General features: G+C 50.8%; 3 protein-coding genes across 3 annotated transcripts in view; 2 read left to right on the top strand and 1 right to left on the bottom strand.

Moving 5' to 3' along the window:
* Window positions 1–566: 566 nt before the first annotated feature.
* LOC133357791 (polycystin-1-like protein 3) lies at window positions 567–15,290 on the top strand. Its single transcript, XM_061575913.1, has 5 exons — window positions 567–790; window positions 11,917–12,108; window positions 12,589–12,792; window positions 13,255–13,539; window positions 13,897–15,290. Exons 1-5 carry the CDS (start codon window positions 652–654, stop codon window positions 14,463–14,465), a joined length of 1,389 nt encoding a protein of 462 aa, XP_061431897.1. The 5' UTR covers window positions 567–651; the 3' UTR covers window positions 14,466–15,290.
* LOC133357699 (uncharacterized) lies at window positions 4,438–7,084 on the bottom strand (the record flags this gene model as incomplete). Its single annotated transcript, XM_061575792.1, has 1 exon — window positions 4,438–7,084. A coding segment is annotated over exon 1 (2,631 nt), but the record flags the coding sequence as incomplete, so codon positions are not given.
* A 10,600-nt stretch (window positions 15,291–25,890) lies between the features above and the next one.
* LOC133357784 (tumor necrosis factor receptor superfamily member 14-like) overlaps window positions 25,891–27,642 on the top strand; it is a 34,926-nt gene continuing 33,174 nt past the window's right edge. Inside the window, exon 1 of the mRNA XM_061575902.1 lies at window positions 25,891–25,986. The gene's annotated coding sequence lies outside the window, so the exon portion shown is untranslated. The remainder of the gene's footprint in view (window positions 25,987–27,642) is intronic.

Genomic DNA, 27,642 nt, shown 5'->3' with positions numbered 1-27,642 from the left:
AGGTCTCTCGAGCTCCTTCTCGAAGGTTCCCGAAAAGCTTCTTTGGACCACGTGACCGCCCCATGGCCCCCATCCACCAGTGGCCCCCCAATATCATCCGGTCACGTGACAACAGGTCAGCCAGCGTATCATGCCCCAAGATAACCCTGGCTGGCTGACGCTCCCTCTCGCTCCCTCACCGGGATCCCGCACCGCACGCTGCCCGCGGTGCCTCCGCGCTAACCAGCGCTCACCCAAGCCCCTAACCCGGGCTGCCCTTAATGACAACACATTACCGGCCATGGCTTCGCAAGCCCTGGCACCATACAGGGACAAACACGGTCACTACACATGGATAGGGCTACCACCCCCAAGAAATATCTAAGATACAAGACTTGGGACACATCATAGGAAGAATAGTATCTAAAAATACCAACATAAAATAGAACTACTTGTACACGCATTGTCTTTAGCGGTGTATTTTTATTATGCAACTGACTTGTAATGTCACGTGCAATCTTACATATTTTTCCATGACAGCTACATCCTCCACCCCATGACGCACAACACATTTCTTGACAAAGTGAAATGTGATTTAGCCATCAGCTGATGTGATTGTGAAGTGTTTTTATGCTGCTCTAGGTGAGAGACCAGCAAGCATTCTGGAAGTGGATGAACACCACGGCGCTCCCTAACCTTTACCCTGAAGTAAAAAGCAAATCTGCAAGGGATGCTGGGATTGCTTTCTTGCCAGCTCTGGGCAGCTACCGCATTGGGCCAGTGCGGCTGTGGCAGTTCAGGAAAGTCAACGGTGCGTTGTGAACAGTGATACACTATCTGAAAGATATAATACGTGATGCTTTTGGAAATGGTCCTTCATCATAGCATGTAAAAAAATTGCAATGAAGAAGGGTCATTGCCCAAAACAGCACAAATATTTGTATGACATCACTCCACGTCGACCAGCCCCCATTAATAATAATGAACAGGTGACGTCCTCCAAATGGACACCCCCCCTTCATTAATAATAATTAGTGGGTGAAATCACTCCATGGAAGGACGAGGCGCCTCTTGCCCGCTCCTCAGCGTCAACTTATAACCCTCACTACAAAGGCAAAACCCTCCCATCACGCGATCTCCGTAACGCTACTGAGACATAGAAGTAAAAAGGACGTCATGATGAACAAGGGATTTTAACCTTTAAATGAAATAAGTCTGTCACCACGGCCTTACAAATTGAACACGAATGGATGCAATGAATATCACGTCGTCCGATTTTCACTTGCAAGTTTCAGATTTACTGCAATACACCCGTCCTTGGATGGGCAAAAGGCTAGTCATATGTTTACGTTTAAGGCCACACATGGTGTTATTACTTTTGAATGTGTTCGTTTTTTTTACTGTCTTTGTGCACCACTGCCAACGCAGCAGCATCACCTAATAATTCGTTTTATACTGAAGCCAACTGATTAACTTTTCTTAGACTTTAAACCAACTTTTACTGGGAGTTATTAAGGTACAAGGTGCAGCCCGTAAGTTGCCTGCTCACACTGCTGCTGGCACAAGGGCCTCCACCAGAGAGAGTTCCGTGAGTGCTCTAAGTATATTTTGGGCCTCCAGAAGTGGATTGACCAAGCGACTGTATGTGTGTTGGTTAATATTACTGTAGAGACGTAAATAGCGTCTCTACGGTGTATTTGCCGAATCCAACTGTAATAAAGGACTCGACCACGATGTCTGGCTTGGTGTCCTTTATTCGGTTCTTCTCTCTTAACCCGCACGGCTGTCCTTCTATAAGACTCTATACTGACACTGATACTGCTCTCCTGCAGTTTCTCCCCTCGTCGTTCTCTCAGCCTCTCTCTCCTCTCGTCGCTCTCGTAGCCTCTCCCTCACACACAGCCTCGCCGGCTGTGTTCCCCGCAGCTCCTCGTCCGCCTTCTCTCCAGCCGCCCCACCGCTGTCTTCTCTCGCAGCTCCGCTGGCTGCTCCCTTAGCTGGCCACCGCTGGCCGCCGCTGCCACCCCTTGGCTTTGCCCACGTGGCCTTACTCTGGTCCAGTCCCACTCGTTCTGCCTTCCTCTTCCGGTCTCCTCCCTTAAGAACCTTAACCTTTCCTCCCACGTCACCTAACTCCACCTCTCCGTGACGTCACATCCGGGAGGTCGCCCGCGCCCGCATTACACCACCCTCCCCCGTGGAGAAAAACCCAGCCGACCTCGGCTGAACAACACCAACAGTAATGCGGGCGAACCCGAGCGTAACACACCAAAGGACACCAAGCATGCAATATAACAGTAAGAACAATCAACACAACTCAACAATCAATAACGTAGCAGAAGCAGGCAATAAATACACAGTAAGAACAATACAACATAACAATCAACGAAACACAAGGGATTTAGAGCGTGTGCGGGTCGCCGGCCCGTCCCGGACGGTCGGCGGCCCATCCGCGGAACGGGAACGTGATTGAGTTTGAGGAGCGACAGGGTGAAATCCCCCTGTCGCTGTTGGAAGTCCACCAACGTCCCGTGTCCTTGAAGGATCAGTCTTGGGCTTGTCCCGCGGATGCGTCTGCAGCGGGGTCGGAAGGGCTGCAGGGCTCGAAGGACCCGCAGATCTGGCAGGCACCCTCCGAGCAGAGCGCCTCGTCCCCTCCGGTGTCAAGGCCGGCCTGCCTGGAACAGGTACGACAGGCGCTCTAGCAAGATCAATGGACGCAGGCGGGGGAGAGTCGGCAGCAACAGACCCCGGCAAGGCAACATTGGGAGATGATGCATCATGTAGGGGAGCAACATACGGTTTCAAGCGCGACGTGTGAACAAACCAGCGGCGAGAACCAATTTGAACACGCGCCGACTGAGGATTAGGAACCTCAATGAGGCGGACAGGCCCTCGCCAAGGTTTGTGAAATTTGGGAGAGGTACCCGGCCGCACCTGCGGGCAATGGAGCCAGGCCAGGTCCCCAACCTTCCAGGGGCACTCCCCTTTGGAACGCCGTGCGTACCTCTCATTTCGGGCCTGAGCTTTGGCCGTAGCCACACGGGCACTCTCCCGCGCCTCCGAGACCCGGCGAACAGTGTCCCGAATGTAGTCAGGAAGCGGTTTACAAGGTCCCCTCACACCGGTTCCCATCTGCACATCCATTGGCGGCACGTTTTCCCGACCATACATAAGGTAAAATGGCGAATAACCCGTAGCCGCATGAGGAGTCATCCTGTACGCCGAAAGCACCCCCGGGATGTGCAGGTCCCAATCCGATTGTTGCTCACTCACCGTGTGGCACAGCATGGCAGACAATGTCCGGTTTAGCCGCTCAACCATACCATCCGTTTGCGGATGGTATGGGGATGTCCGGACCTTCTTAGTCCCTAGGCCCGCGCATACTTCCGCCAATAATTTCGAAGAAAAATTTCGGCCCTGATCCGTAAGGAGTCTCTCCGGCGCACCCTTGTCCATAACATATCCGAACAAAAAGGCGTCGGTAATGGCCGCGGCCGATTGATCGGGCAACGGCCAGGCCATCGGCCAACGGGAGAGGTACTCAACCCCGACCAGCAAATATTTATTACCCCTCGCCGAAGGTGGGAAAGGTCCCAAAATGTCCAGTGCCACCAATTCATTGACCCGAGACACCCGAATTGACTGTAAGGGTGGCACATAAGGATGTTTAGGAGGCTTACGCCGGGCACAGTCAGGGCACGCGCGGACGTGCCCCACGACATCCGTCGACATGCCGTGCCAAAAATAATGACGTTGCAACGTCAACAAGGTCTTCTGCACACCCAGATGTAATAGCGTGTCACAATGGAGAGTTCTAATCAACTCGTATCGGAGGGACGCAGGCACCACTAGACGCCAGTGTTCCTGGAGACTTTCCCTCCACATAAGCAGACCATCTCGGACCGCGGTTTCCGGCGCACCCTCCGTAACCGGACCCCCAACCTCCACTTTGGATCGCTTCCGCAAGGACACTAACGACTCATCCATCATTTGCTCCCTTATCCAAACAGACCGTGGCAGATTCAAAACCCCATCAGTCGGCCCCGGTTCCACAGTAGCATCCGACTTCTCCACAGCCAATACCACCGGCTGAGGGGGGGGTAGGCTGGGCGCACATCTCTGCGTCCCCGACGCACATTTGCAAGGGGAGCGCTGCGGCAACCTAGAAAGTGCGTCTGCGTTCGCATGGCGCACCCCTTTACGATGGTGAATTTGAAATGAAAATTCTTGCAGCGTGTCCAACCAACGCGACAGCTGGCCGGAAGGTTGATCCATTTTAAGGGCATATTGCAAGGCCGCATGATCCGTACGTACGATAAAGGAACGGCCGTACAGGTACGGTCGAAACTGACGTAGGAAAAAAACAACGGCTAAGAGTTCCCTGCGAGTGACACAGTAGCGTGTTTCCGCGGGCGACAGGACCCGGCTACCATACGCAACGACGCGCTCTACGCCCCCTTTAGACTGAGACAACACCGCGCCAATACCTGTGTCGCTCGCATCCGTATCAAGAATGAACGGTTGATTGAAATCCGGATAATCCAATGTTGGGGCGGTAGCCAACAGATTACGCAGACTCTGAAAGGCCGCCTCTTCCGGCGGTCCCCACGCAAACTTACGTCCCTTACCCGTAAGGAGGTGCAAGGGCCTCGCGATGGTCGCAAAATTCGGTACAAATCTTCGATAATACGAGGCAAATCCCAGAAAGCGACGTACATCCCCCACGGTGACCGGAGTCGGCCAATCTCGGACGCACGCCGTTTTTTCCGGGTCCGTAGACACCCCCTCAGCACTCACGATGTGCCCCAAATAACGGACGGACCGTTGCAGTAGGTGACATTTCTTTGGTTTAAATTTCAAGTTCGCGGAGCGCATCCTCGCGAACACCGTCTCCAGCCGCCTTAAATGTTCATCAAATGTGCGGCTGAAGACGATGATATCGTCCAAATATATGAGACATGTCTCCCACTGCAACCCCGTCAAAACGAGTTCCATGAGCCTTTGAAATGTGGCAGGGGCCGCATTCAGCCCCATCGGAAGGCAGTTAAATTGAAACAACCCCTGCGGCGTACGGAATGCGGTCTTCTCCCGTGAGGGCTCGTCAAGGGGAAGCTGCCAAAATCCCGAAGAGAGGTCCAGTGTAGAGAAATACTTAGCCCCCGACAATGCGTCGAGGGAGTCGTCCATACGCGGCAGGGGATACGCATCTGCCACCGATATCTTATTCAATTTTCGAAAGTCAACACAGAATCGCAATTTGCCATCCTTTTTCTTAACCAAAACCACAGGCGCGCCCCATGGGCTGTTCGACGGCGATATAATATCCGCAGCCAACATATCCTCCACTGCCCCCCGAACGTGTTCCCGCTCGGCCGGACTCATTCGGTGCGAATTCAACCGAATAGGGGCAGCGTCGCCTGTAGCAATGTGATGGTGAAGCAATGAGGTGCGTCCCAAATCCAAATCATTGGAGCTAAACACATCGGAATACGTCAATAACAATTTATGAAGCGCACCCCGTTGATCCACAGACAGGGAAGAATTTCCGTCACATAAGCTAGCAATCCAGCGGTCATCCGAAGCCACAGGCTCGGAAACACCAGCAACCACTCCCTGGCTATGCGCACAATCGTGAGCCGTAAATGCCGTGGTGGCATGTGCCACAACCGTGCCGGCTGGGACACAGACATTTTCCGTACCCGCATTGAGCACCTGCAAAAACGGTAATTGGTCTGGCCGGACGATGGTCTGCGCTCCGACCAGCGCCGATCCGGCCGTTATCGAGGCTGAAGGTGACAACAAGATCCCAACCGCTCCCAGCCGACCAGGCAGGGGCTTCCGATACCGCAGGGGAATAAGCATCTGTGAACCAGGTGGAATATCAACAGATGCCACGGATAGCGCCTGCACTTGTACGGCCGAAGCAGGTCGCCCCCAGGGCGACGGCAGAAACGAAATTTGACGGCCACCCGGCAGTTCAATACAATTCTCATTAATTTTGATCAAAATAGGCATCTTAGCCAGAAAATCAGTGCCCAATAAACAGGGAACTGCCAAGGATCTTGAAATCAACACAACGCCCGAGGCCGACACATCCCCAATAGATATTTTAGCGTCCACCTGGCCCACGATGCCCATACTACCCCCGTTCGCAGCGACGCACGACCCGTAAACCGGACGCACGGCCCCGGGTGGGATGCCTAACAGATGAAAAATGACATCCGAAATAATAGTCGCGGACGCCCCGGAATCGACCAAAATGCGCACGTCCACCCCTTGTATAGACCCCGGCACGGTGGACGAACCCGTAGCGGCCGCAACAACCCTCCGTGCCAATTTGCGCCACTGCGTCACAGAGCGACAAGGCCCCGTCGAAGGTCCCTCTTTAACAACAACACTATGACCGCACAACGAAGGTGATGGGTGAGGTGTAAAGCCTTGCCGGGTGTCTGGTGCGTGCCGACTTGCCTGTTTCGGTGGATCCTTGGGCGGCTTGGCCGGTAATGAGGCCTCCTGTTGTGGCGGACCCGGGATGCGGGCCCAGCAGTCCTTCGCGTAGTGGCCCTTCCGTCCGCAGCGGAAGCAATCGGCGTCGTTGCGCCGAAGCGCAGGCCTTGCATCGCGCCGCCCGCGTATCGGCGGTGCAGCACGAGAGGCCGGTCCACCGCGGCCTGACCATGGCACCGAGGCGGCCGTCAGCTCCTGAGGGCCCCGCTCATCCGGCACGTATACCGACTTCGTAGGGTCCCAACCCAGAGCGCCACCCTCCGCGACGGGCCCCCCTGTCCACGCCGTGACCTGTTTCCATCGTCGTAGGTTGAATTGTGCATCCAGACATTTCGCCGCCGCCCGGGAGGTGAGCTTCTCATGCCCGCACACCGGCATGGGAATCCCAAGATCCCGCGACAGCTCGAGCATCTTGCCCAAGATGAGAGGCTCGAGCAGGTCAGGTGTTGTATCTGGATACGCGGCCATAGCCAAATCAAGCACTGCACCCCTGTACGCCACAGGCGACTCCTCGGGCGCTCGTTGTCGTTGAGCGAATCGCCGATGCGCGTCGTCAGGTGGCTCGTAGGCGTCGGCCATTTCTTGAAAAACTCCATATAATGTCCTCTTCTTCTCGGCCTTAATGGAGCGAAAAAAACGAACAGATTCGTCGTCCAGAAGAGTCGGCAACACTTCCAAGGCCTCAGCATCGGTCCATCTCGCAGAACGGACCGCCGCTAAAAATCTGCAGGCGAAAGCGCTCCAGTCGCCCCCAATGGCGAATTCCTTGACCGTGGTGAGATGGCGACTCCGACTTCGCTTCACTCCGCCCTCCGCCGATGGTTCCTCCGGAGGCAAATTCAAAATGGCGTCGAATCGCGGCGTGGTCAAGATGGCGGATTCCCGCCGCGGCACGCGCAAGATGGCGGCCTCCTGCCGCGTGGCCCATGGCGCCGGGAGTGAAGAACCCGTGGCGGCCTGTGGAGCACTCTCCGCTCTCTCCGTCGCCGTGCTTGGGGTGACGAGATGACACAATTGGCCCAGGGCGTCCTTGAGAGTCTCCAGTTGCTCAGCCACCTGCAGCCATCGCCGATCAGCGTCTGATGGTGTCGGCGGCCCTGACACTGTGGCTACATCTTCCACTCCCGTCCCCGCACTCGTTTCAGCAGGGCTCTCCTCCACCACCCTGGCAGGATCCATGTTTGGAGGGAAGTCTTCGTCTTCGGACGAAGAAGCCGATGCCGGCGCTGGAACATTTTTCTTTCTCACTTGTTTCGACATGCCGTTGCACTTCTGACACCAATGTAATAAAGGACTCGACCACGATGTCTGGCTTGGTGTCCTTTATTCGGTTCTTCTCTCTTAACCCGCACGGCTGTCCTTCTATAAGACTCTATACTGACACTGATACTGCTCTCCTGCAGTTTCTCCCCTCGTCGTTCTCTCAGCCTCTCTCTCCTCTCGTCGCTCTCGTAGCCTCTCCCTCACACACAGCCTCGCCGGCTGTGTTCCCCGCAGCTCCTCGTCCGCCTTCTCTCCAGCCGCCCCACCGCTGTCTTCTCTCGCAGCTCCGCTGGCTGCTCCCTTAGCTGGCCACCGCTGGCCGCCGCTGCCACCCCTTGGCTTTGCCCACGTGGCCTTACTCTGGTCCAGTCCCACTCGTTCTGCCTTCCTCTTCCGGTCTCCTCCCTTAAGAACCTTAACCTTTCCTCCCACGTCACCTAACTCCACCTCTCCGTGACGTCACATCCGGGAGGTCGCCCGCGCCCGCATTACACAACTACAAATGGTACAAGAGGGGACACGTACCTCTGGAGGGAGCTAACGGAGACGTGGCGAAGAAGCAGGCCCTGCTCAGCAGGGTCCCGTCGCAGAGGGAGAGAGGGGATGTGCCAACTCAAGGGATTCTAGATTTGAAGCTTTCGTGACTGCAAAGATTCATATTCTTAGGTTTTTTCGGTTAAGTCACGTAAGTAAAACATCAAAATAAAATAAAAATAAAAATCACGACGTTTCGGAGGCAACACAAGTCTCCGTCATCAGGTTGGACCGTCACAGCCGAATTAGCTGCATCAAGTGAAGCAATGATTCAAGATGTAATCCCTTATAAGCAAGTTGAAGGGAGGTGGAGAGGGGGGGGGGGTTGGAAAGCTTATCAGACTGTGGTAGCCAATGAATGGAAACGTATCGGGAGGGAGGAGGAGCGGTGATCAAAGACTGCAACGCAGTGCTCAACACAATGAATGGAAACGTATCGGGAGGGAGGAGGAGCGGCGATCAAAGACTGCACGCAGTGCTCAACACAATGAATGGAAACGTGTCGGGACGGAGGGTGAGCGGCGATCAAAGACTGCACGCAGCGCTCAACACAATGAATGGAGACGTGTCGGGACGAAGGGTGAGCGGTGATCAAAGACATCACGCAGTGCTCAACACAATGAATGGAAACGTGTCGGGACGGAGGGTGAGCGGTGATCAAAGACTGCACGTGGGGATGTTAACACTCGGTGAAGTAAATTAAAATAGTGCCTGTCAGATAAGATGGTCCAAAAAAGTGTAATTAAGTCTTTTTTGCGTGGTTAATAACATCTTTCCAATGATTACTGAGTTTGTACCCATCATCACGGTTGAAATTATGTCTGTGTTTGTATATTTGTATGGCTTCGTGTACAAACCTTTGATGGCTACCATCATAATCATTGGAAAGATGTTATTAACCACGCAAAAAAGACTTAATTACACTTTTTTGGACCATCTTATCTGACAGGCACTATTTTAATTTACTTCACCGAGTGTTAACATCCCCACGTGCAGTCTTTGATCACCGCTCACCCTCCGTCCCGACACGTTTCCATTCATTGTGTTGAGCACTGCGTGATGTCTTTGATCACCGCTCACCCTCCGTCCCGACACGTCTCCATTCATTGTGTTGAGCGCTGCGTGCAGTCTTTGATCGCCGCTCACCCTCCGTCCCGACACGTTTCCATTCATTGTGTTGAGCACTGCGTGCAGTCTTTGATCGCCGCTCCTCCTCCCTCCCGATACGTTTCCATTTATTGTGTTGAGCACTGCGTTGCAGTCTTTGATCACCGCTCCTCCTCCCTCCCGATACGTTTCCATTCATTGGCTACCACAGTCTGATAAGCTTTCCAACCCCCCCCCTCTCCACCTCCCTTCAACTTGCTTATAAGGGATTACATCTTGAATCATTGCTTCACTTGATGCAGCTAATTCGGCTGTGACGGTCCCACCTGATGACGGAGACTTGTGTTGCCTCCAAAACGTCGTGATTTTTATTGTTATTTTATTTTTATTTTGATGTTTTACTTACGTGACTTAACCGAAAAAACCTAAGAATACAACTCAAGGGAGTTAAGGGGGCACAGAAATTAGGGCCCGATGACATGTAATGCTGGCTCTGCTTCCGTCTCGAGAGACCGAGGAGGGGGCGTGGCCGGGGGCGGAGCGAGGCCATGCTCGGGGAGGATGGGAGGAACGGGGGCGGAGTGTTGAGGGTCCGGCGGGGGAAGCTGATGGTGCAGGGACTTGGGGAGTCGGAGAGCGTTGGTTGTCAGGGACTCTGTTACGGGGAGGACCCCGTTTTAGGGGTCTAGTGTAACCCCGAGTGTTGTATTATCCCTAGCCCTGGAAGTTGAAATAAATTGTGGTGCCTGCAGACTTCAGTGTGTGCCTCGTTGGATACACACTACATTACTAGCACACTATATAGATATGCAAGTGTATTAACTAAAACTAAACTTAGATTTCGATTTAAAGCTTTCGTGACTGCAGGGATTCATCTTCTTGGTTCTTTCGGTAAAGTCACGTAGAAGGGAAGTAATAAAATAATACAAATGTTTTATTTTTATTATTTTATTACTTCCCTTCTACGTGACTTTACCGAAAGAACCAAGAAGACTAAGATTAGATTTTACCAGATAAAGCCCACTGAGCTATGAACTATTTTTCAGAGGCAACCTGGTCCCACATGATAGCTCATCGAAGGGGCTTATGTGTGTGAATTTATTGTAGCCAATGACTAATCTAAATGTAAGTTTCTAAATGTAGAGGGAAAAAAGGAGGACCCAGAGACAAATCCATGTAACCACGGGGAGAACATTTAAAAGTCCAAATATATATAAAAGGGAAATTTGTGGATATGTGTGTCTGTTCGAAGTGTTTAGCATACTTGCCAACATGCTACAAACTTGAAATTTTATATTTTGGCGTGCTGCGTAAACCTGGTAGATTTTAGGTGGCGGTTCGCTCCTGGCCGATGAGGCCATTGGCTTCTCGGAGTTTCAATACATACACGTGCGAAGAATGGGTACAACTACTATCTTAAATATAAAGCAAAAAATACATCTGTGTGAAGCAGCAAAAACTCTTGAACGCTGAGCTCTGACGTCATGGAATTTGCACAGCTTACGCTGTTTCGAATTTCTAAGTCAACGCGACTATTTTCAGCTCGTTCTTAAATATAAAGCGGAAAATACATCTGTTTTTGTGAAGCAGCAAAAACTCTCGAACGCTGAGCTTTGTCGTCACGGAATTTGGACAGCTTATGCTGTCTTGAAATTATAAGTGAACGCGACTATTTTCAGCTCGTCACGTCATTCCCTTCCCGAGTTGGCAAAATCGACCTTTACGTATGCGTGGGTTAAGGTTGAATTTCCTTGAGTTAAAAACATCCGACTTAGTTTAATTTATTTGTTTCAGCTTTTTTCTTTATTGCAAGCATCAATTATTTTCAGGGGTTTTCAGTGAAATATAAGGGAATATGAAATTAATCCAAGTCCCCGGCGAAGCCGGGTAGTAAAGCTAGTATATTAACATTTTCCTGCGGAGGGAGCTGGTAGGAACGTTGAGTTTTATAAGGGCACCACGGGGTGACCAGTCTCTCCCCACCCAGCCCCACCCCTCCCAGCCCCACCTTCCCCACCTAGCTCCTCCCCACCCAGCCCCTCCCCACCCTCCCCACCCAGCCCCTCCCTGCACGACGGACGGACACAATAATCCCCTGTGGGCTGGTGTAACCAGGAGGTTCCTACCAGTATAAAGCCTAAGTGTTGAACTCCAAGTATACAAACGTCAGGGTTGGGATCGAACCCAAGACCTCCTGTATACCAGGCGAGAGGGATAACATCCCGGCACCATGGCACCAGAATTATGCTTAAATTTGGTTTAAATTCAGTGTGTCTGATAGGATCAAACTATAATACTATGAATAATAGCCGTCCGCAATATGGATATCCCATAATGTTACTTTTGTGAACCGTGATGCTGGTAAGGATATCTATAGATATCGCTAATAGTTATATTGTGGTATCGGATACAGCCACCGAGAATGCCAGGTGTAATAAAACGTATTTAAATTGCTCCGCCCTGGCACTTGCACATGCATGCATTGGTGGATGAATTTGTAATCGTTTTTTCCATCATCCACAGAGAAAGACTCCTGCCAGTTCATGGACAGCGCTGGTAACTGTTTCAGGCCAAATCTGCGACTTTACCAGGACAGTGGAAGCTACAGTAAGGGGTGGCAAGAGCTCAACAGCAATGCGTCCTACATTCATCAGCCGGAGGATAGCTTCTGGATCGTCCAACAAGTGCAGTGGAAGAATGCACCTAATAAAATAGGTAAAATCCACTTACGTGCAAATTCTATGTCTTAATATTTTCTGCATCAGTAGTGCTTTAATTCTTGCTTATTTGGGATTCTCATTAATGAGGTGACCATATTTCTGGGCGGCTCAACTGGGGCACGTGGTGGGCGGGTAGCCCCTCTGTCAGCCCTGCCTACTTTTAACTAGCCCCACTCACAGTGAGTGGCCTCTTGGCACTGCCATTGGCCCCACCCACTACTCAAGATAGCCCCTCCCACTACCTAGGTAGCCCCGCCCCTTGCCCGCATCATGAGTCGAGCACGAGGCCAATATTTTAAAGCCAAAATAAAATCCCAGATTCGGGGAGTGGGGGGGGAGGTGAGGCAGATTTTCTGAAACCGAGCCTGTTCTGATCCAACCGGGACATTTAGTGGCTTTGCCCATCAGTCGCATTTGAATCCCTGCTTCTGGGGGATCTTCCAACCCTGCCCACACTTTTTTCATTACTCACCAGGGGAGCTGCACACGTTTTTTGGAGGAGGCTACGTGGCTGATCTGGGAGTGATGGTCAATGAGGCGAGTGGCAACGCGAACTACCTCGAGCAGAACTCATGGCTGGATGCCTGTACCATGGGGATCTTTGTGCAGTTCACAGTCTACAACGCAAACGTCAACTTGTTCTGCTTCATGGAGGTTCTTCTCGAGTCTCTGTCAATGGGTGAGGGTGATTGTCGCATCACGCACGTCAGAACCTACTTCTACTGGTGCATAGGTCTTCGCAGGTGTGCTGTGCGGCTCTCTGATGGGTTTATGTTTAAAATTGAGTGAATTTTGTTTTCTGAAGCGCCGAGCACGTGGAGCTAAATGCGGCACAACAGCGAGCTTCTTGTGTTTGCTATAATTTTTTGTTTCATTTGTGCAAATTGAATCTGGAGAATTTGTAACGGTATGCAGTTTTTTTTAGGTTTGTGCAATATATTGAATTTTTTTCTGTAACGTGGTTGCTTTTATCAATATTTAAATTTGCATCACTGCTGCATTTTTCATTGTTTTGCCTCTTGCACATAAAACTATCATGGCCCCTTGAATATTTCCTGATTATACAAAGTAAACTTGAAGGCTGCTTGTGTACAAACATTTTAAGCTGTGCTCCAATACTCTTGTGTATCTTGCACCACAGATATGTTTCAAGCGTCGTCAAACGTGAAGGTTTTTCAGCTGTTTGAAAACAAAACATCGCTCGTCATTTTGAAGATCGTGGCGTACACTCTTTACTTGATCACGACCCTGTACTGCGTCGTACGGGTCATCTCCGGCATGGCCAAGGAGAAGGTCGCGTACCTCAAGGACACCGCAAACTTGGCTGAAACGGCAAACATCGTCCTGAGGATTGGGGCGGTTGTCCTCTTTTATCACCAAAATGGCGTCGCATCGGTAACTCTGGCAGCCCTGACAAACAATCCAGGTTGGTAATAGCTATTACTATTATTGTTGTATTATTTATTATTGCACTGGTTGACCCCGGAAAGTTTTCCCGAGTCTCAAGACTCTTTTCCAGGAGGGTCCTGTACATTTTGGAATCGCACTATGCTTACAGCGCAAGGCTATCAGTAGGAAAGCACCGTGTTTCATGGAAATAGTCTGCAGTAGTTTTGCAGTAGACGGAAATGTTGCTATGTGTAATCTCCAATTGAGTAATTGGCAGGTATTTTTTTTGTAAAACAGAGGGAGAACATACACTGGGTAAAGTTTTACACGGCCACCAGATCACAGTAGCACCACAGCCTAGCCTTACTTGTTCCACCCCGTTTCCTCTTGGCAGCTGCCTTCGTGGACCTGTCAGGGCCCGCATCGCTCGACGAGCTGTCCACGCAGTTCCTCGGGTTCCTCACCTTCGTGGCGCTGCTGCAGATCATCCCGCTGCTGCGCTTCAACAGCACCATGAACACGGCGGTGAACTCGGTGGCATGCTGCACATGCAAGCTCCGTGGCGTTGCCTTCGTCTTCCTCGTCTCGCTCATCGGCTACGGCCTCGTCTTCTGGAAAGTTCTCGACGGGACCGCTGGTGCACACAGGTCGTTCGGCAGGAGCATTGGGTTGCTGCTCGCCACGATGTTCAGAGCTCCAGTCTTTGGCAAGTTGTACACGGGTGGTGGTGCTACGGCCGTCATCCTCCACCTCACCTTCATGGTGATGTTTGTGGTCCTCCTCCTCAACGCGCTCATGGTCGTCGTTGGGGAGGCGTTCCATCACCGCACAAAGGAAAATTCGGCCCTGGGAAATCGAGTCTCAGTGGTCTTCTGGAAGGGTCTGAATCCCATCATCACGTTTAGCAAGCGCATGTTGTCCAAGCTAAATGCGTTTGGGTGGAAACACAAGAAGCAAATTTAACCAGAATTTCTTTTATCAACTGCATTTTTAATATAAATTGTTTTAATGTCTCGAATAAAACCTTCTTAAGGACCCTCGTGAAAAAGTCTTGAGACCCAGTGAAGCTTTCCTGAGCAATTATATTGTTGTTGATTATGAACTGATCTTACTGAAACAAATATATTTTCCTGGTTAAATAAATAAATCCGGAGGCCAACAATTGCAGATTATTTATAACAAACACAATTTAACTGGTATTGGTTAAACATCCCAATGCTGAAAAGTAACTGCATAATACTCAATTGGGATCACACTTAGCAAGATCACCCCCAGCTGTGAAAAACCTGCCGAGGGAATGGGTTCGATCGTGTGGATTTGAGGACTCCACACATGGTTCTAAAATATACATATAAAACTTGGCAAGATCTTCCTGAAAGGTCCGCACAGGCACATTGATCTACCCACTTGCTGTATTGCCATTTGCTCCCCACCTCAAAGCCAAGTGGGTTTGGTAGTTTCTCATATATTGCATGATCCACTCCACCCTTTAATAACCCACCGAGCCTTGTCTCCAGAAGGACTGGGTAACAGTGGGCACCACATCATCAATACAGCTGCTGCTGCTGCTGATGCACTTGGGTTCCATTCCTGGCCGTTTTGAATGTTACCAGCGGTGAAGTCTATGTGAACCTACTTCATAATTGCACCGTATCGATGTTCTGTAAGGCATTAAACTAGAACTGTATATCTCAAGGTATGTTTGTTGACCTGGTTTAATACGTGTGTGTGGTGTATAATTTGGATTGTTATTTTTTTTATCCAAAGAAACGTTTTGTTCCGATGGTGTTGTCTATCAGTTATGGGTTCGGTACATTTACTAGTTGACGTGTTCTTGTTTGAATTCGTGTTCAGATACGGCATGAATAAGCGTGCCACTTTTAATAAATGCATGTGTCATTGTGATTCATCTCTTGTGATTACTCTTGTCAACAGGTGAAATAATAGTGGTACTCGGGGTGTGATTTGTCACATCTGTTGGGGAGGGAGCGGTGGGCCGATAAAATAGAAAAGCTTTCACCAGCCCACACTGACCAAGGTGGTGAAGTATGGTCAGTCCCCATGATCGATATGCCATGAGCAGCCCTTCGTCCAGTAATGGATTTACAAATAACTAACTATAATAATAAAACACGTAACGGTGATATAGGTTCAAAGTGTTTGATGCACTATGACATAATTCTATTTATTTAATCTTGCGAAGCTTCACTCATTCTCAAGACTTTAAGAAGCCACCTGCTCCATTGGTATGATGGCCAATTCCCATAGTGAGCGGTTGGTTTTTTGCAGGAGAAAAACGGACCATACCCAGCACAGAATACAAGGGCATGACACTGAACATTCTGCACATATATATTAAATAATCCATCGCTGTACTGCAATATTCTGGCCACCCTGCAACGAGCTCCAACATATACAACACCTGCTATTCCCAAGTACGCCTATACAGGCCACCATAATTCAATAGGGATTACCATTGGTACGGCTATTTTAATATACATATAGTGGGTCAATAACTAGAGGAGTCTCTTTCCGAGGCAACACGTAATTTATCTAAGAGTAAACACTTAACACAGAGGGGTAACGGCCCTCCACACCCAATTACTATGGAGGTTGGCCCTGCAGACTGAATACGCCTTACACTGGCTATTCTAATCCTTCTTGAGTAAAGCTTGGTCTTCACTGGTATATAAACTGGATCCGACTCTTGCCAGGGGTATGGCTCTGCCCATTGGGCTCTTCTCTTCAAGGGGCTCTTGAGCTTTGTGTGGATAACAACTCTCGATCGTTCAGGGGTCCAGCTTTTATACAAGTCCGTGGCTCGCTCCGCCCCGGCCACGCCTTCCTTCCAGGACCTTCCACCAGGTCCTGGGAAGATGACGTCATCCCCCATCCCCCTCCTGGGGTCTGCGTCCCTGGATCCGTTATCCCATATGGGTTACCGTTGGCCCCTTGGGCCACTCCCTTGACATTGGGCTCAGTCACACTTCTGCCCCCTATTGACACGTGTGGGATTCTACCAGCTGACAGCATGGGGAGTGCATAATAATACCTCCACATCACCCCCCCCCCCCCGCCCCTTGTAGCACACAGCCGTCTCGGCTGTTAACAACCCGCTCAATAAAGTTACAATATGAACAAAACGGAACGCATGTACCTCGTAAATAACAATAACACATCAACCCAACATAAATACCCAAACCCCCTGTACAAATATACACTATCTACAAAGGAATCACGCATGGCCACACACACAACTTACGACAATGCACTCGCCAACCACAGCAAAAAAAACGTGACCGACCGATGGCAAGGAAACGGCAATGGTCACTGATCGAGACGAACCGGCGGTACAAGGGTAGGTGGAATGTGCGGTGCGCGCGCGTGTGTGTGGAGAGCGTAAAACGAACTATGAAAGCGTGGAGTTTCCGCGAGTGTGCGCGTAGCCGGGCCGTTGTAGGGAACAGGGGGCTTAATCGGTGGTGCAGATGCGACGGGCCCTTCAGCAGGTACGTCCGGCAGGCCGTGCAGGCGCTCGTTGGCATGAGCGTCCGGCATGGACTGGCACGGGCCCGTCACTCCCGCATCATCTGGAGGAGTGACAACACGACTGTACTGAGGGTTAGGCACCACGGACGCATCACCCGGCTCATCCAACACGTCACAAGTTCGGCCCCCGCGGTGTGTAGGTGACATTGTAGTGTGAGGCGCGACAAAAGGCTTCAGGCGTGAGGGGTGGATGAACCAACATCGTCTGTCCCATCTGACCTTGACGCACTGGGGGCAAACAACCTGAACGATGTCGACAGGGCCTCTCCAGGGCTTGAGCAATTTAAGTGAAGTAGACAAAGGCACCTGGTGGCAACGGAGCCAGGCTTTGTTCCCCGTGGCCCACATGTGTGTGGATGACCTGGGGTTACACAGTCGCGCATTGGCTCTCTGGCGAGAGCTCAAATTGTCCATGGCGGCCTCACATGCCTCAGCCAGTTTTCGTATGTTAAAGCGCAAATGGTCCGCTATCTTGGATTTCGGTGCGGGCAAATCACATGCAGTCGAACATCCACAGGGGGGTCCGCATCCCTACCATACATCAGAAAGAAAAGCGAAAATCCGGTCGCGGTGTGAGTTTCCATACTATATGCGGCTAGGACTTCGGGGATCTGTAGATCCAAGTCGAGCTGGGAATAACTAACCTGGTGGCCCAACATGGAAGTGAGCATCCTGTGGAGACGCTCCAACATACCATCAGACTGTGGGTGGTATGATGAGGTGCGGACTTTTTTCGTACCAAAAGTTTACACACATCGCGTAACAGAGTGCTCGAGAAATTATTCCCTTAGTCGTTCAACAGCCGTTCAGGAGCACCTTTGTCCATGACGTAGCTCTGGACAAAAGCCTCAGTGATGGCTGCTGCCGACTGGTTGGCGAGTGGCCAGGTCATGGGCCAGCGTGTGAAATACTCCACCCCAACCAGTAGGTTCTTGTGACCCTTAGGTGTGGTAGGGAAGGGCCCCAAAATATCTAGAGCGACCAGCTTGTTGATGCGAGACACCTTGATATATTGCAATGGTGGGCAAGATGGCTTGGCCGGTGGCTTCTGCTGAGCACACTGGGTGCAGCCCTTCAGGAGGTCGGTCAAGTCTCGCAGCATGCCTGGCCAAAAGAAATAGAGTTGAAGAAACCCAATGGTTTTGTGCGCCCCCAAATGCAACAGGCTCTCATGCGCCGCCCAAACGGCTCTACCTCGCAGGGCAGAGGGCATCACAATTTTGTGTCGACATGAGTCACCATCCCATTTCATGAGGAGACCGTCGCGCAGGATGAGAGACGTGAAGCGACCCCTAAAATATGCCAAATTCCCGCTGCGAGGCGTAAGGCAAGTAGGGACGCATCCTCCATTTGGTGGCGACCCCATTCGGCAATGGTCAGGCCCAGCAAGTCGTCCCGACCTGCTGGGTCAACGGGATCCTCCGAGAGACTCTGCTCAGAGGGGAATACATCGGCCACTGCTGCGAGGGGCGGGACCGGGCCAACCCCCAGCGGTTTGCAACGGCCCGAACCAAGAAAGCAAGTGCACCTGTTGCCAAATGGGAGACGCGACAGAGCATCGGCGTTGGTATATCGGGTGCCCTTGCAGCAGGTAACGGTGAAATCGTAGTCCTGGAAGACTTCAAGCCACCTAGAAAGTTGAGCCGATGGTTGGTCAACACGCAAGGCGTATAGCAACGCAGAGTGGTCCGATCTAAAGGTGAAGTGCCTGCTATACAAGTATGGCCGATACTATTGTATAAAGAACACGATGGCCAATAACTCATGGCGAGTCACGCAGTAGCATTGTTTTTCTGGGGACAACACTCTGCTGCCATATGTGATCACCCGTTCGACACCGCCGATAACCTGGGAGAGCACCCCGCCAAGTCCGGTATCGCTGGCATTCGTATCAAGTACGAATGGCTCCGAAAAGTTGGGGTCACTCAAGGGCGGTGCTCTCAACAGGACATCATGCAGTGAATTGAATGCAGTCTGTTCCACTTCTCCCCAGTGGAACTTCACACCTTTTGTCATCAGGTTATGGAGAGGCTTTGCAATCGACGCAAAGTCAGCCACACAGCAATGATAGTAGGAGGCAAAACCAATGAAGTTGTGAACTTCCCCCACCCAGGTAGGGGTTGGCCACGAGCTAAAGCAATTGGGTTTTTCAGGATCGGTGGAAGTACCTAAACGGCTGACAATATGCCCCAGATACCGCACAGACTCGTGCAAAAGGTGGCACTTTTGCGGCTTGAATTTCAAGTTCGCAGTGCGCATCTTAAAGAAGACAGTCCGCAACCTTTCGAGGTGCTTGTCGAATGTGCGGCTGAAGACGATAATATCGTCTAGGTAAATCAAACAAGAGTCCCACTGGAGCCCAGTGAGGACAAGCTCCATGAGCTGCTGGAACGTTGCCGTGGCCGAGTGAAGACCCATGGGCAACCTAGGAGCAGCGACACCGGTATAAATATGATGACATAATAAGTTAGTGCAGCCAATATCAAATTTACTTTTACTGAAAATATCGGTAAATTTCCGCAAGAGCGTGCGCAACCTTGCCCTCTGCGACCTGGGCAGGTCTCCAACCCCCGCGCATAGCGAATCCAACCACCCATCATCCAGGTCCGAGTGTGGCTGCGACCAAGAACCGGTCCCCTGGGGAACGCGGTCAGACGCAATCCCGCATTTAGGACCTGGATGAATGGTTCCCTGTCACCCGCTACAAGTCTCAGTGGCTACAAGTTCCAGGCCCCTAATTGCGGTATTTGATGGTCCCAACAAAACGCCGTTCGCCAATGCTCCCGGGTCAAGCGGTTTCCGTAAGCGAAAGGGCATGGTGAGGGATGAAAAAACCAAAATAGGCCCGGCCAATTTGATATCACCAATCGAAATTTGTGCGTGAATTTGTCCGATTATTCCGAGCGAGCCCCCAGTTAGCAGCGAAACACGGGACAGAAACCGGTTGCGGGGGCTGACACCAAACGGGCAGAATGTTGTATATCAAGTCGGAAATAATGGTAGCCGACACACCCGTATCGATAAGTACGCAGAATTCGACTCACTTGATCGATCCCATAACAACAGAGGACCCCGCGGCCGCGGCGACAATCCTATGGGCCAGCTCTGACTACTGACCAGGTAGGAGCTCCCTGTTAGAAATACAGCAATCCTGTTCCCTGGCACCCGTTACCCAGTGAACACGTGGCACGGTGCAGTGAGGTGTGCGAGGTGAGTGCGGGGGCCGAGCATGTGAGGTGCCGTGACTTGCCTGGGTATGCCGTGAAGCCGTGGGTGTCAGAGGATCCGATGGCCAGGGCAGAGGCGTAGCTAGGGGGGGGGGCAGGGGGGTACATATGTCCCCGGGCGCCAAGGTAAAGGGGTGCCAAAATGAGGCTTACAACGTTACATTATAACTTATTGCGGCGGGCGCAGCAGCCTGAAACTACTGCACAAATCTACAGCTCAAACTAAAAGTTTATATATCCCGCCACACACAGCCTACATGTCATGTAATACAATTTTGTATGTGATTAAACGGGGGGGGGGGGCGCCAATTTTATAGTTCGTCCCCGGGCGCAAAATATCCTAGCTACGCCACTGGGCCAGGGTGCGGAGGTGTGGTGTCGAGGCGCTCGGCAGTCTCTCGTCACCTGCTTCAACAGACCGCAGTTGAAGCAGGTGACGAGAGTGATGTCCGGCCGTGAAGAAGCCCATCCCTGCTGGCGGTCATCCTGACGCCATAGAGGGCCGGAGACCCTCCATCCCAAAGGGCGAGTCGTCGCGAAGACCTGGTCGGTTGGAGGGTCGTCGGGCGCGCCAGCAAGGCTTCGTCGTCATTGTGCAGGCGGGGATGCTCATCTACCGGTGGAGAAGCAGATGGCCGTGGAGTGAGTGAGGAGTGAGTGAGGAGTGAGTGAGTAAGTGAGGAGTGAGTGAGGAGTTAGTGAGTGAAGAGTGAGTGAAGAGTGAGTGAGTGAGGAATGAGTGAGGAGTGAGTGAGTGAAGCGTGAGTGAAGAATGATTGAGGAGTGAGTGAATAGTGAGTGAAGAGTGAGTGAGTGAGGGGTGAGTGAGTGAGTGAGGAGTGAGTGAGGAGTGAGTGAGGAGTGAGTGAATGAGGAGTGGGTGAGGAGTGAGTTAGTGAGGAGTGAGTGAGAGAGTGAGTGAAGAGTGAGGAGTGAGTGAGTGAGTGAGGAGTGAGTGAGTGAATGAGGAGTGAGTGAGGAGTGAGTGAAGATTGAGTGAGTGAGGAGTGAGTGAGTGAAGAGTGCGTGAGTGAGTAAAGAGTGATTGATGAGTGAGTGAGGAGTGAGTGAGTGAGTGAAGAGTGAGTGAGGAGTGAGTGAGTGAAGAGTGAGTGAATGAATGAGGAGTGAGTGAGTGGAGAGTGAGTGAGTGAGGAGTGAATGAGTGAGTGAGGAGTGAGGAGTTAGTGACTGAACAGTGAGTGAGGAGTGAGTGAGGAGTGGGTGAGGAGTGCGTTAGTGAGGAGTGAGTGAGTATTGAGTGAGTGAGGAGTGAGTGAGGAGTGAGTGAAGAGTGAGTGAGGAGTGAGTGAGGAGTGGGTGAGGAGTGAGTTATTGAGGAGTGAGTAAGGAGTGAGTGAGGAGTGAGGAGTGACTGAGTGAGTGAGTGAGGAGTGAATGAGTGAGTGAGTGAGGACTGAGTGAAGAGTGAGTGAGGAGTGAAGAGTGAGTGAGGAGTGAGTGAGTGCGTGACTGGGTAAAAAGTGAGTGAGGAGTGGGTGAAAAGTGAGTGAGGAGTGAGTGAGGAGTGAGTGAGGGTGAGTGAGTGAGAAGTGAGTGAGTGAATAGTGAGTGAAGAGTGAGTGAAGAATGATTGAGGAGTGAGTGAGTGAATAGTGAGTGAGGGGTGAGTGAGGGGTGAGTGAGTGAGTGATTGAGTGAAGAGTAAGTGAGGAGTGAGTGAGTGAGTGAATAGTGAGTGAAGAATGAGTGAGTGAGGGGTGAGTGAGTGAGTGAGTGAAGAGTGAGTGAGTGAATGAGGAGTCGGTGAGGAGTGAGTTAGTGAGGAGTGAGTAAGGAGTGAGTGAGGAGTGACTGAGTGAGTGAGTGAGGAGTGAATGAGTGAGTGAGGACTGAGTGAAGAGTGAGTGAGGAGTGAAGAGTGAGTGAGGAGTGAGTGAGTGCGTGACTGGGTAAAAAGTGAGTGAGTGAGGAGTGAGTGAGGAGTGGGTGAGTGAGTGAGTGAGGAGTGAGTGAGTGAGTGAGTGAGGAGTGAGTGAGTGAGTGAGGAGTGGGTGAGGAGTTAGTGAGTGAAGAGTGAGTGAGGAATGAGTGAGTGAAGAGTAAGTGAGTGAATGAGGAGTGAGTGAGGAGTTAGTGAGTGAAGAGTGAGTGAGTGAGTGGGGAGTGAGTGAAGAGTGAGTGAGGAGTGAGTGAGGAGTGGGTAAGGAGTGAGTTATTGAGGAGTGAGTGAGGAGTGAGTGAGTGAGGAGTGAAGAATGAGTGAGGAGTGAGTGAGTGCGTGACTGAGTGAAGAGTGAGTGAAGAGTGAGTGAGGAGTGAGTGAAGAGTGAGGAGTGAGTGAGGAGTGAGTGAGGAGTTAGTGAGGGAAGAGTGAGTGAAGAATGATTGAGGAGTGAGTGAATAGTGAGTGAAGAGTGAGTGAGGGGTGAGTGAGTGAGTGAGTGAAGATTGAGTGAGGAGTGAGTGAAGAGTGAGTGAGGAGTGAGTGAAGAGTGAGTGAGTAATGAGTGAGTGAGTGAATGAGAAGTGAGGAGTGAATGAGTGAATGAAGAGTGAGTGAGTGAGGAGTGAGGAGTTAGTGAGTGAAGAGTGAGTGAGGAGTGAGTGAATGAGGAGTGAGTGATGAGTGAGTGAGTTAAGAGTGCGTGAGTGAGTGAGGGGTGAGTCTGGCACTAGGCGGTGTCAAGATCGGCCTCAATGGAGGATGCTCGTGTCGGATTATACTGGGCAGTTGGAGGCAGTTGCTCTCCAAACACGACAGAGGGCAGAGGAGCGATGCTTACAACAACAACTTGAATTCAACAAGTTGGCACTGTAGAGCGCAAATGGAAACCGTCTGCCAGTCATCTCAGTCGGTCAACCCATGGCACCTGAGTCTGTCCCGTGATCTCCTGTCAATTTAGACTTCGACCCTCACTTAGTGGTGGATGGCGGTTGTCGTTGAAGTTATCTGAACTGGTTATGGGCCTCCCCTCGTTCCACTCAGCCTCAAATACGTACCTGGTGCGATGCATTAAACATCGAGACACCCACCCCATCGTGTGCCGTGTCTGGCCTTCATAGGTGCTCGCTAACAGCACTTGCTCCTACAGTCTGTCAATGCTATACGGGAGATCGTTGTTATTGTTTGTGTCTATGTGCAGTGTCTGTATGGGCGGTTGGGAGTCATAGTGTCTGTGGGGAGCGACCCGAGTTCGACTTCCATTCACGACCATCAGTGACTAACAAATCTTAACGGTGGTAGGCCTCCTCTCGGTCTACTCAACTTAAATCTTGACTTTAAGATGTAATGACTGCAGGAATTCATATTTATTGGGTCTTTCGGTAAAGCCACGTAGATAGAAAAAAATGGCGACATTTCGATCGCAACACAAGTGTAATGCCGGTACATCCCGTCATTCGGGTAATCAGGGGAGCGAGCCTAGCAGAACTCCTTTATATCCCGTCATTCGGGTAATTAAGGGAGCGAGCCTGCTGCGGCGTTGGACCAGAAGGAAGGCGTAACCAGAGGGCAGGGGGAAGGCCCCGCTAGGGGGATAAAAGAGGAGCATGCTACAGTTAAGGGGTCGTCATTTTAGGTAACACTCGGTGGGTTGGGTCACGTGGTCGGGTTGGAATCTTCAATGGCCTCGTGTGTCAGGGGATTACATAATGTTACACAGTGTTACATAGGGGTAATTACGTTACACCAATTATAGAACCCGTCCCGTAAGAGAAGTGTTAAATAAAGACTCGTCTCAACTTATGTAGTGTAGATGTCTTTATTGAAGCACTGCACAACCAATCGTCATCAGGTGAAATAAGTATAACCCGTAAAAACAAAGTTTTTCACTATAAATCCTTTATATGCGTGGCGGCTAGAGTCTTCTCGTCCTCTGGCTTGAGATGGCTGCCACCTATGGGTCAGATGATTGTCTGCCAGTATTAAGCAATTGGTAATTAAATATTTAATTTGTTTTCCCTAAAAAGTGTAAAATTTTGGAAAAAAAATTTTCACGAACATTAATTGTCTCGCACAACGAGTCTGTGTGCAAAATGTCAGCTCGTATGGATCACGGGAAGTGGGTTAAAAAACGACCGAAAGATTTGCACGGTCGCAAGCAAGCAAGCGAACTTAATATAAAGGATTTAAAAATATAGCGGGAGAGCTGCTGAGGCAGGAAAAAATATAGCTATACGGGGGATATTTGTCTATGTACCAGGTGTGTGTGCATGTCCACTGCGGTTAGCGAGCACCTATGGAAGCCGGCAAAGAACACGAGTGGGTGGGTGGCCAGCACCATGCCCGACCGCATTTGTCTACCGAATTAGCGTGTTTACACACCGCACCTCGTACTCATTTCAGGCTGCGTCGACCTATAAGAGGAGGCCCACGACCGGTTCAGCTAATTATCGTCACTGGTGTTGGCGGTGAGCGAGAATCGAACCCGGGCCATCGGGTTCGATTCTCGCTGTGGTCCTTCATGTGTGGTGTTGCATTTTATGTTTTAATTACTTTATTATAAAATTATACATTATATTATTTTGGTCTTTCGGTAAAGTCACTTAGATAGATTAAAATAAAATAACAAAAAACTACGTTTCTGATGACGACCGCTTGTGTTGTGATCGAAACGTCGTAGTTTTTTTCTTTGAACCTATCTACGCGACTTTACCGAAAGACCCAAAGAATATGAATTCCTGCAGTCACGAAAGCTTAAAGTCAATTATACTTTAAATTTCGCACGTTTAAAAAGTTGTTCAAGAATGGAAAATGTTGGGGCCGAAACCTAGCTCATCTATTAATATGGGACGGAATCAATGGGGAAAACGATGATCGTTTAACGAGTTTTCGCTTTTCGAGCAATTTTAAGCGGAAGCAATCTTGCTCGTTAAGCGAAAGACGGTCTGTACAAAGTTTGGGCGTCACTACAGGAGCCGTGCAGTGTTGCGACCCGTCCCCGTAGACCCCACTCGCAATTTTGGAGCTTTCGCCACCTCTGTGAATCTGCCCACTTTGTGGCTCTGCCCAATGTGTGAATCTGCCCCCTCCCTGGCCCTGCCCCCTCCCTGGCCCTGCCCCCTCCCTGGCCCTGCCCCCTCTCTGGCCCTGCCCCCTATCTGGCCCTGCCCCCTCCCTGGCCCTGCCCCCTCTCTGGCCCTGCCCCCTATCTGGCCCTGCCCCCTCCCTGGCCCTGCCCCCTCCCTGGCCCTGCCCCCTCTCTGGCCCTGCCCCCTCTCTGGCCCTGCCCCCTCTCTGGCCCTGCCCCCTATCTGGCCCTGCCCCCTCCCTGGCCCTGCCCCCTCCCTGGCCCTGCCCCCTATCTGGCCCTGCCCCCTCCCTGGCCCTGCCCCCTCCCTGGCCCTGCCCCCTCCCTGGCCCTGCCCCCTCTCTGGCCCTGCCCCCTCTCTGGCCCTGCCCCCTCTCTGGCCCTGCCCCCTCCCTGGCCCTGCCCCCTCTCTGGCCCTGCCCCCTCTCTGGCCCTGCCCCCTCTCTGGCCCTGCCCCCTCTCTGGCCCTGCCCCCTCCCTGGCCCTGCCCCCTCCCTGGCCCTGCCCCCTCTCTGGCCCTGCCCCCTCTCTGGCCCTGCCCCCTCTCTGGCCCTGCCCCCTCCCTGGCCCTGCCCCCTCCCTGGCCCTGCCCCCTCCCTGGCCCTGCCCCCTCTCTGACGTAACCCCCATCGCGACCAAAATACAGGCGGCCGTGGAGGGGAGGACCGCAACAACCGCAGATTTCGCTCGCCCAGCGGGTTGGCTGTGTTCGAGGTGAGATGGGGCCTTGCTGCTGTTGCTGAGTCTCTGTGTCGTTTCAACAGCCCCTCGGCGCTTGTGTGTGAAATGACTACCAAGTTTTGCTTGGCGAGTAATAAATACATCATCACAGGGGAGAGAGAGAGAGAGACGCGGCGGCTGGGCTAGACGCGGTTGCTACTGGCCACCACCGCCAATTCATTCGCTCGGACCTCAATAGGTGCTCGCTAACAATGTCACGTTGTCACCAAGGAGTCTGATGAAGGCTGTAAGCTACGAGGGGTGGCTATTGTCGGCTTGTGTGGCTCTTCTGCAGCATGAGCTGCTACCAAATCCGATAACTCCGCTCTCCTAACTTAAGAAGGGTTCGTGGTGCAACATTACGGTTCTGTTATATAAACATCTGGATTCATGATTTTTTTTTTTAAGCAAGGAAACAAAGCTTTGTTCCGGAGTCTCATCGGCAGGGTCAGTCTTGAGACGTTATAGGGGTGGTGAGTTTTAGCTTTGGGAGTTTTTATTCCCATTGCTGAACTGTGGCCGATTATGTAAGGTGCGGATGTCTAATGTGATTGTATTACACTGGTCAACAAAAAATAAACATTTTTTTCTGGCCTGGACTTTTGCAGCTGTTCTAGACTAATTTCAGGGTGATGATTCCAAATCTGATCTCAGATTTGTTCTATCACATCTCATTTTTATGCTATCGGCATACCCCATTTTCATTGATTTTACCCGAAATTAACTCTGTCACTTATGATTGCAAGTTGTTGCGAGTCAGTGGCTACTTTAGTGTTAAAATATGGTGCTGTATTTTTAGGATAGTGTGTTTATAATTTCATTTTATGTAGATATCCACATTTATTTCATATTTTTCTTCTGCAGTTTTTATTGAAATATTTGATATCTCAAAAACCTGATGTGATAGATGCCAGATTTGGAATCAGCACCCCAAAATTACCTTAAAACCGTTGGAATACCTTATGCCAGAAAAAGTGTGTTGACCAGTGTTATGTATACAGCTGCTATTGCTACACGTGCTTTAATCACCATCGGTCATGATCAGTCCACTGCTTGATGAGGGAGTAATGGTGCTGTGATTAAATTTAACATGCCTTAATTTAAACTCGACAGCGAATAGCGGGCATTGGATTTCCATGTGCTCAATTTTGTGATGAATAGATTACGTTGATGTTAAGCTTCACCCTGCGAATGCTTCACGTGCGTTAATATTGCATACACTACATTTTATGCACTATGTAATAACATGCAAAATATGTAAGGTATTTATTGGAAATTGATTGATTATTGTTTTACACCGCTGTGGCATAACCGTGGATTCTGTAATATGCAGTAAGCACTCAAATAATTTTCTATATGCTGTACAACACTGAACATGCTATCTTTGGTGATGACACAGTTATCAGCGATAGACAAACACATTGGTCTATAACGCTTGTTGTGACCTTAAAATAAACAGATGTATGTGAAGAAGGGTCATTTCCCGAAACGTACATAATTGATGCAATTTTGCATGCTATAAAGTAATGTACATTGCAAATATACTATGTGCATTATGCTAAAGTGTGTAAACTATCATGTAATTTACTATAGTGCATGTACAGTACAGTATTTAGTTGTGGTAGTCGGTACTGTATTAAACGCCGTATA

This window comes from Lethenteron reissneri, chromosome 59, assembly GCF_015708825.2.
Source record: "Lethenteron reissneri isolate LAM-NWPU_2019-01 chromosome 59, ASM1570882v1, whole genome shotgun sequence".
Taxonomy (NCBI): Eukaryota; Metazoa; Chordata; class Hyperoartia; order Petromyzontiformes; family Petromyzontidae; genus Lethenteron; species Lethenteron reissneri.
Note: the sequence above shows the minus strand (reverse complement) of the source record. Positions and strands in the feature narration are given on the sequence as shown.

Bases quoted from the DNA above. Each gene is read 5' to 3' on its own strand.
- LOC133357791 (XM_061575913.1), top strand. From the start codon at position 652: ATGAACACCACGGCGCTCCCTAACCTTTACCCTGAAGTAAAAAGCAAA. The intron at 12,793-13,254 runs GTGAGGGTGATT...CTTGCACCACAG, and splicing joins TCTCGAGTCTCTGTCAATGG to ATATGTTTCAAGCGTCGTCA. The intron at 13,540-13,896 runs GTTGGTAATAGC...TCCTCTTGGCAG, and splicing joins AGCCCTGACAAACAATCCAG to CTGCCTTCGTGGACCTGTCA.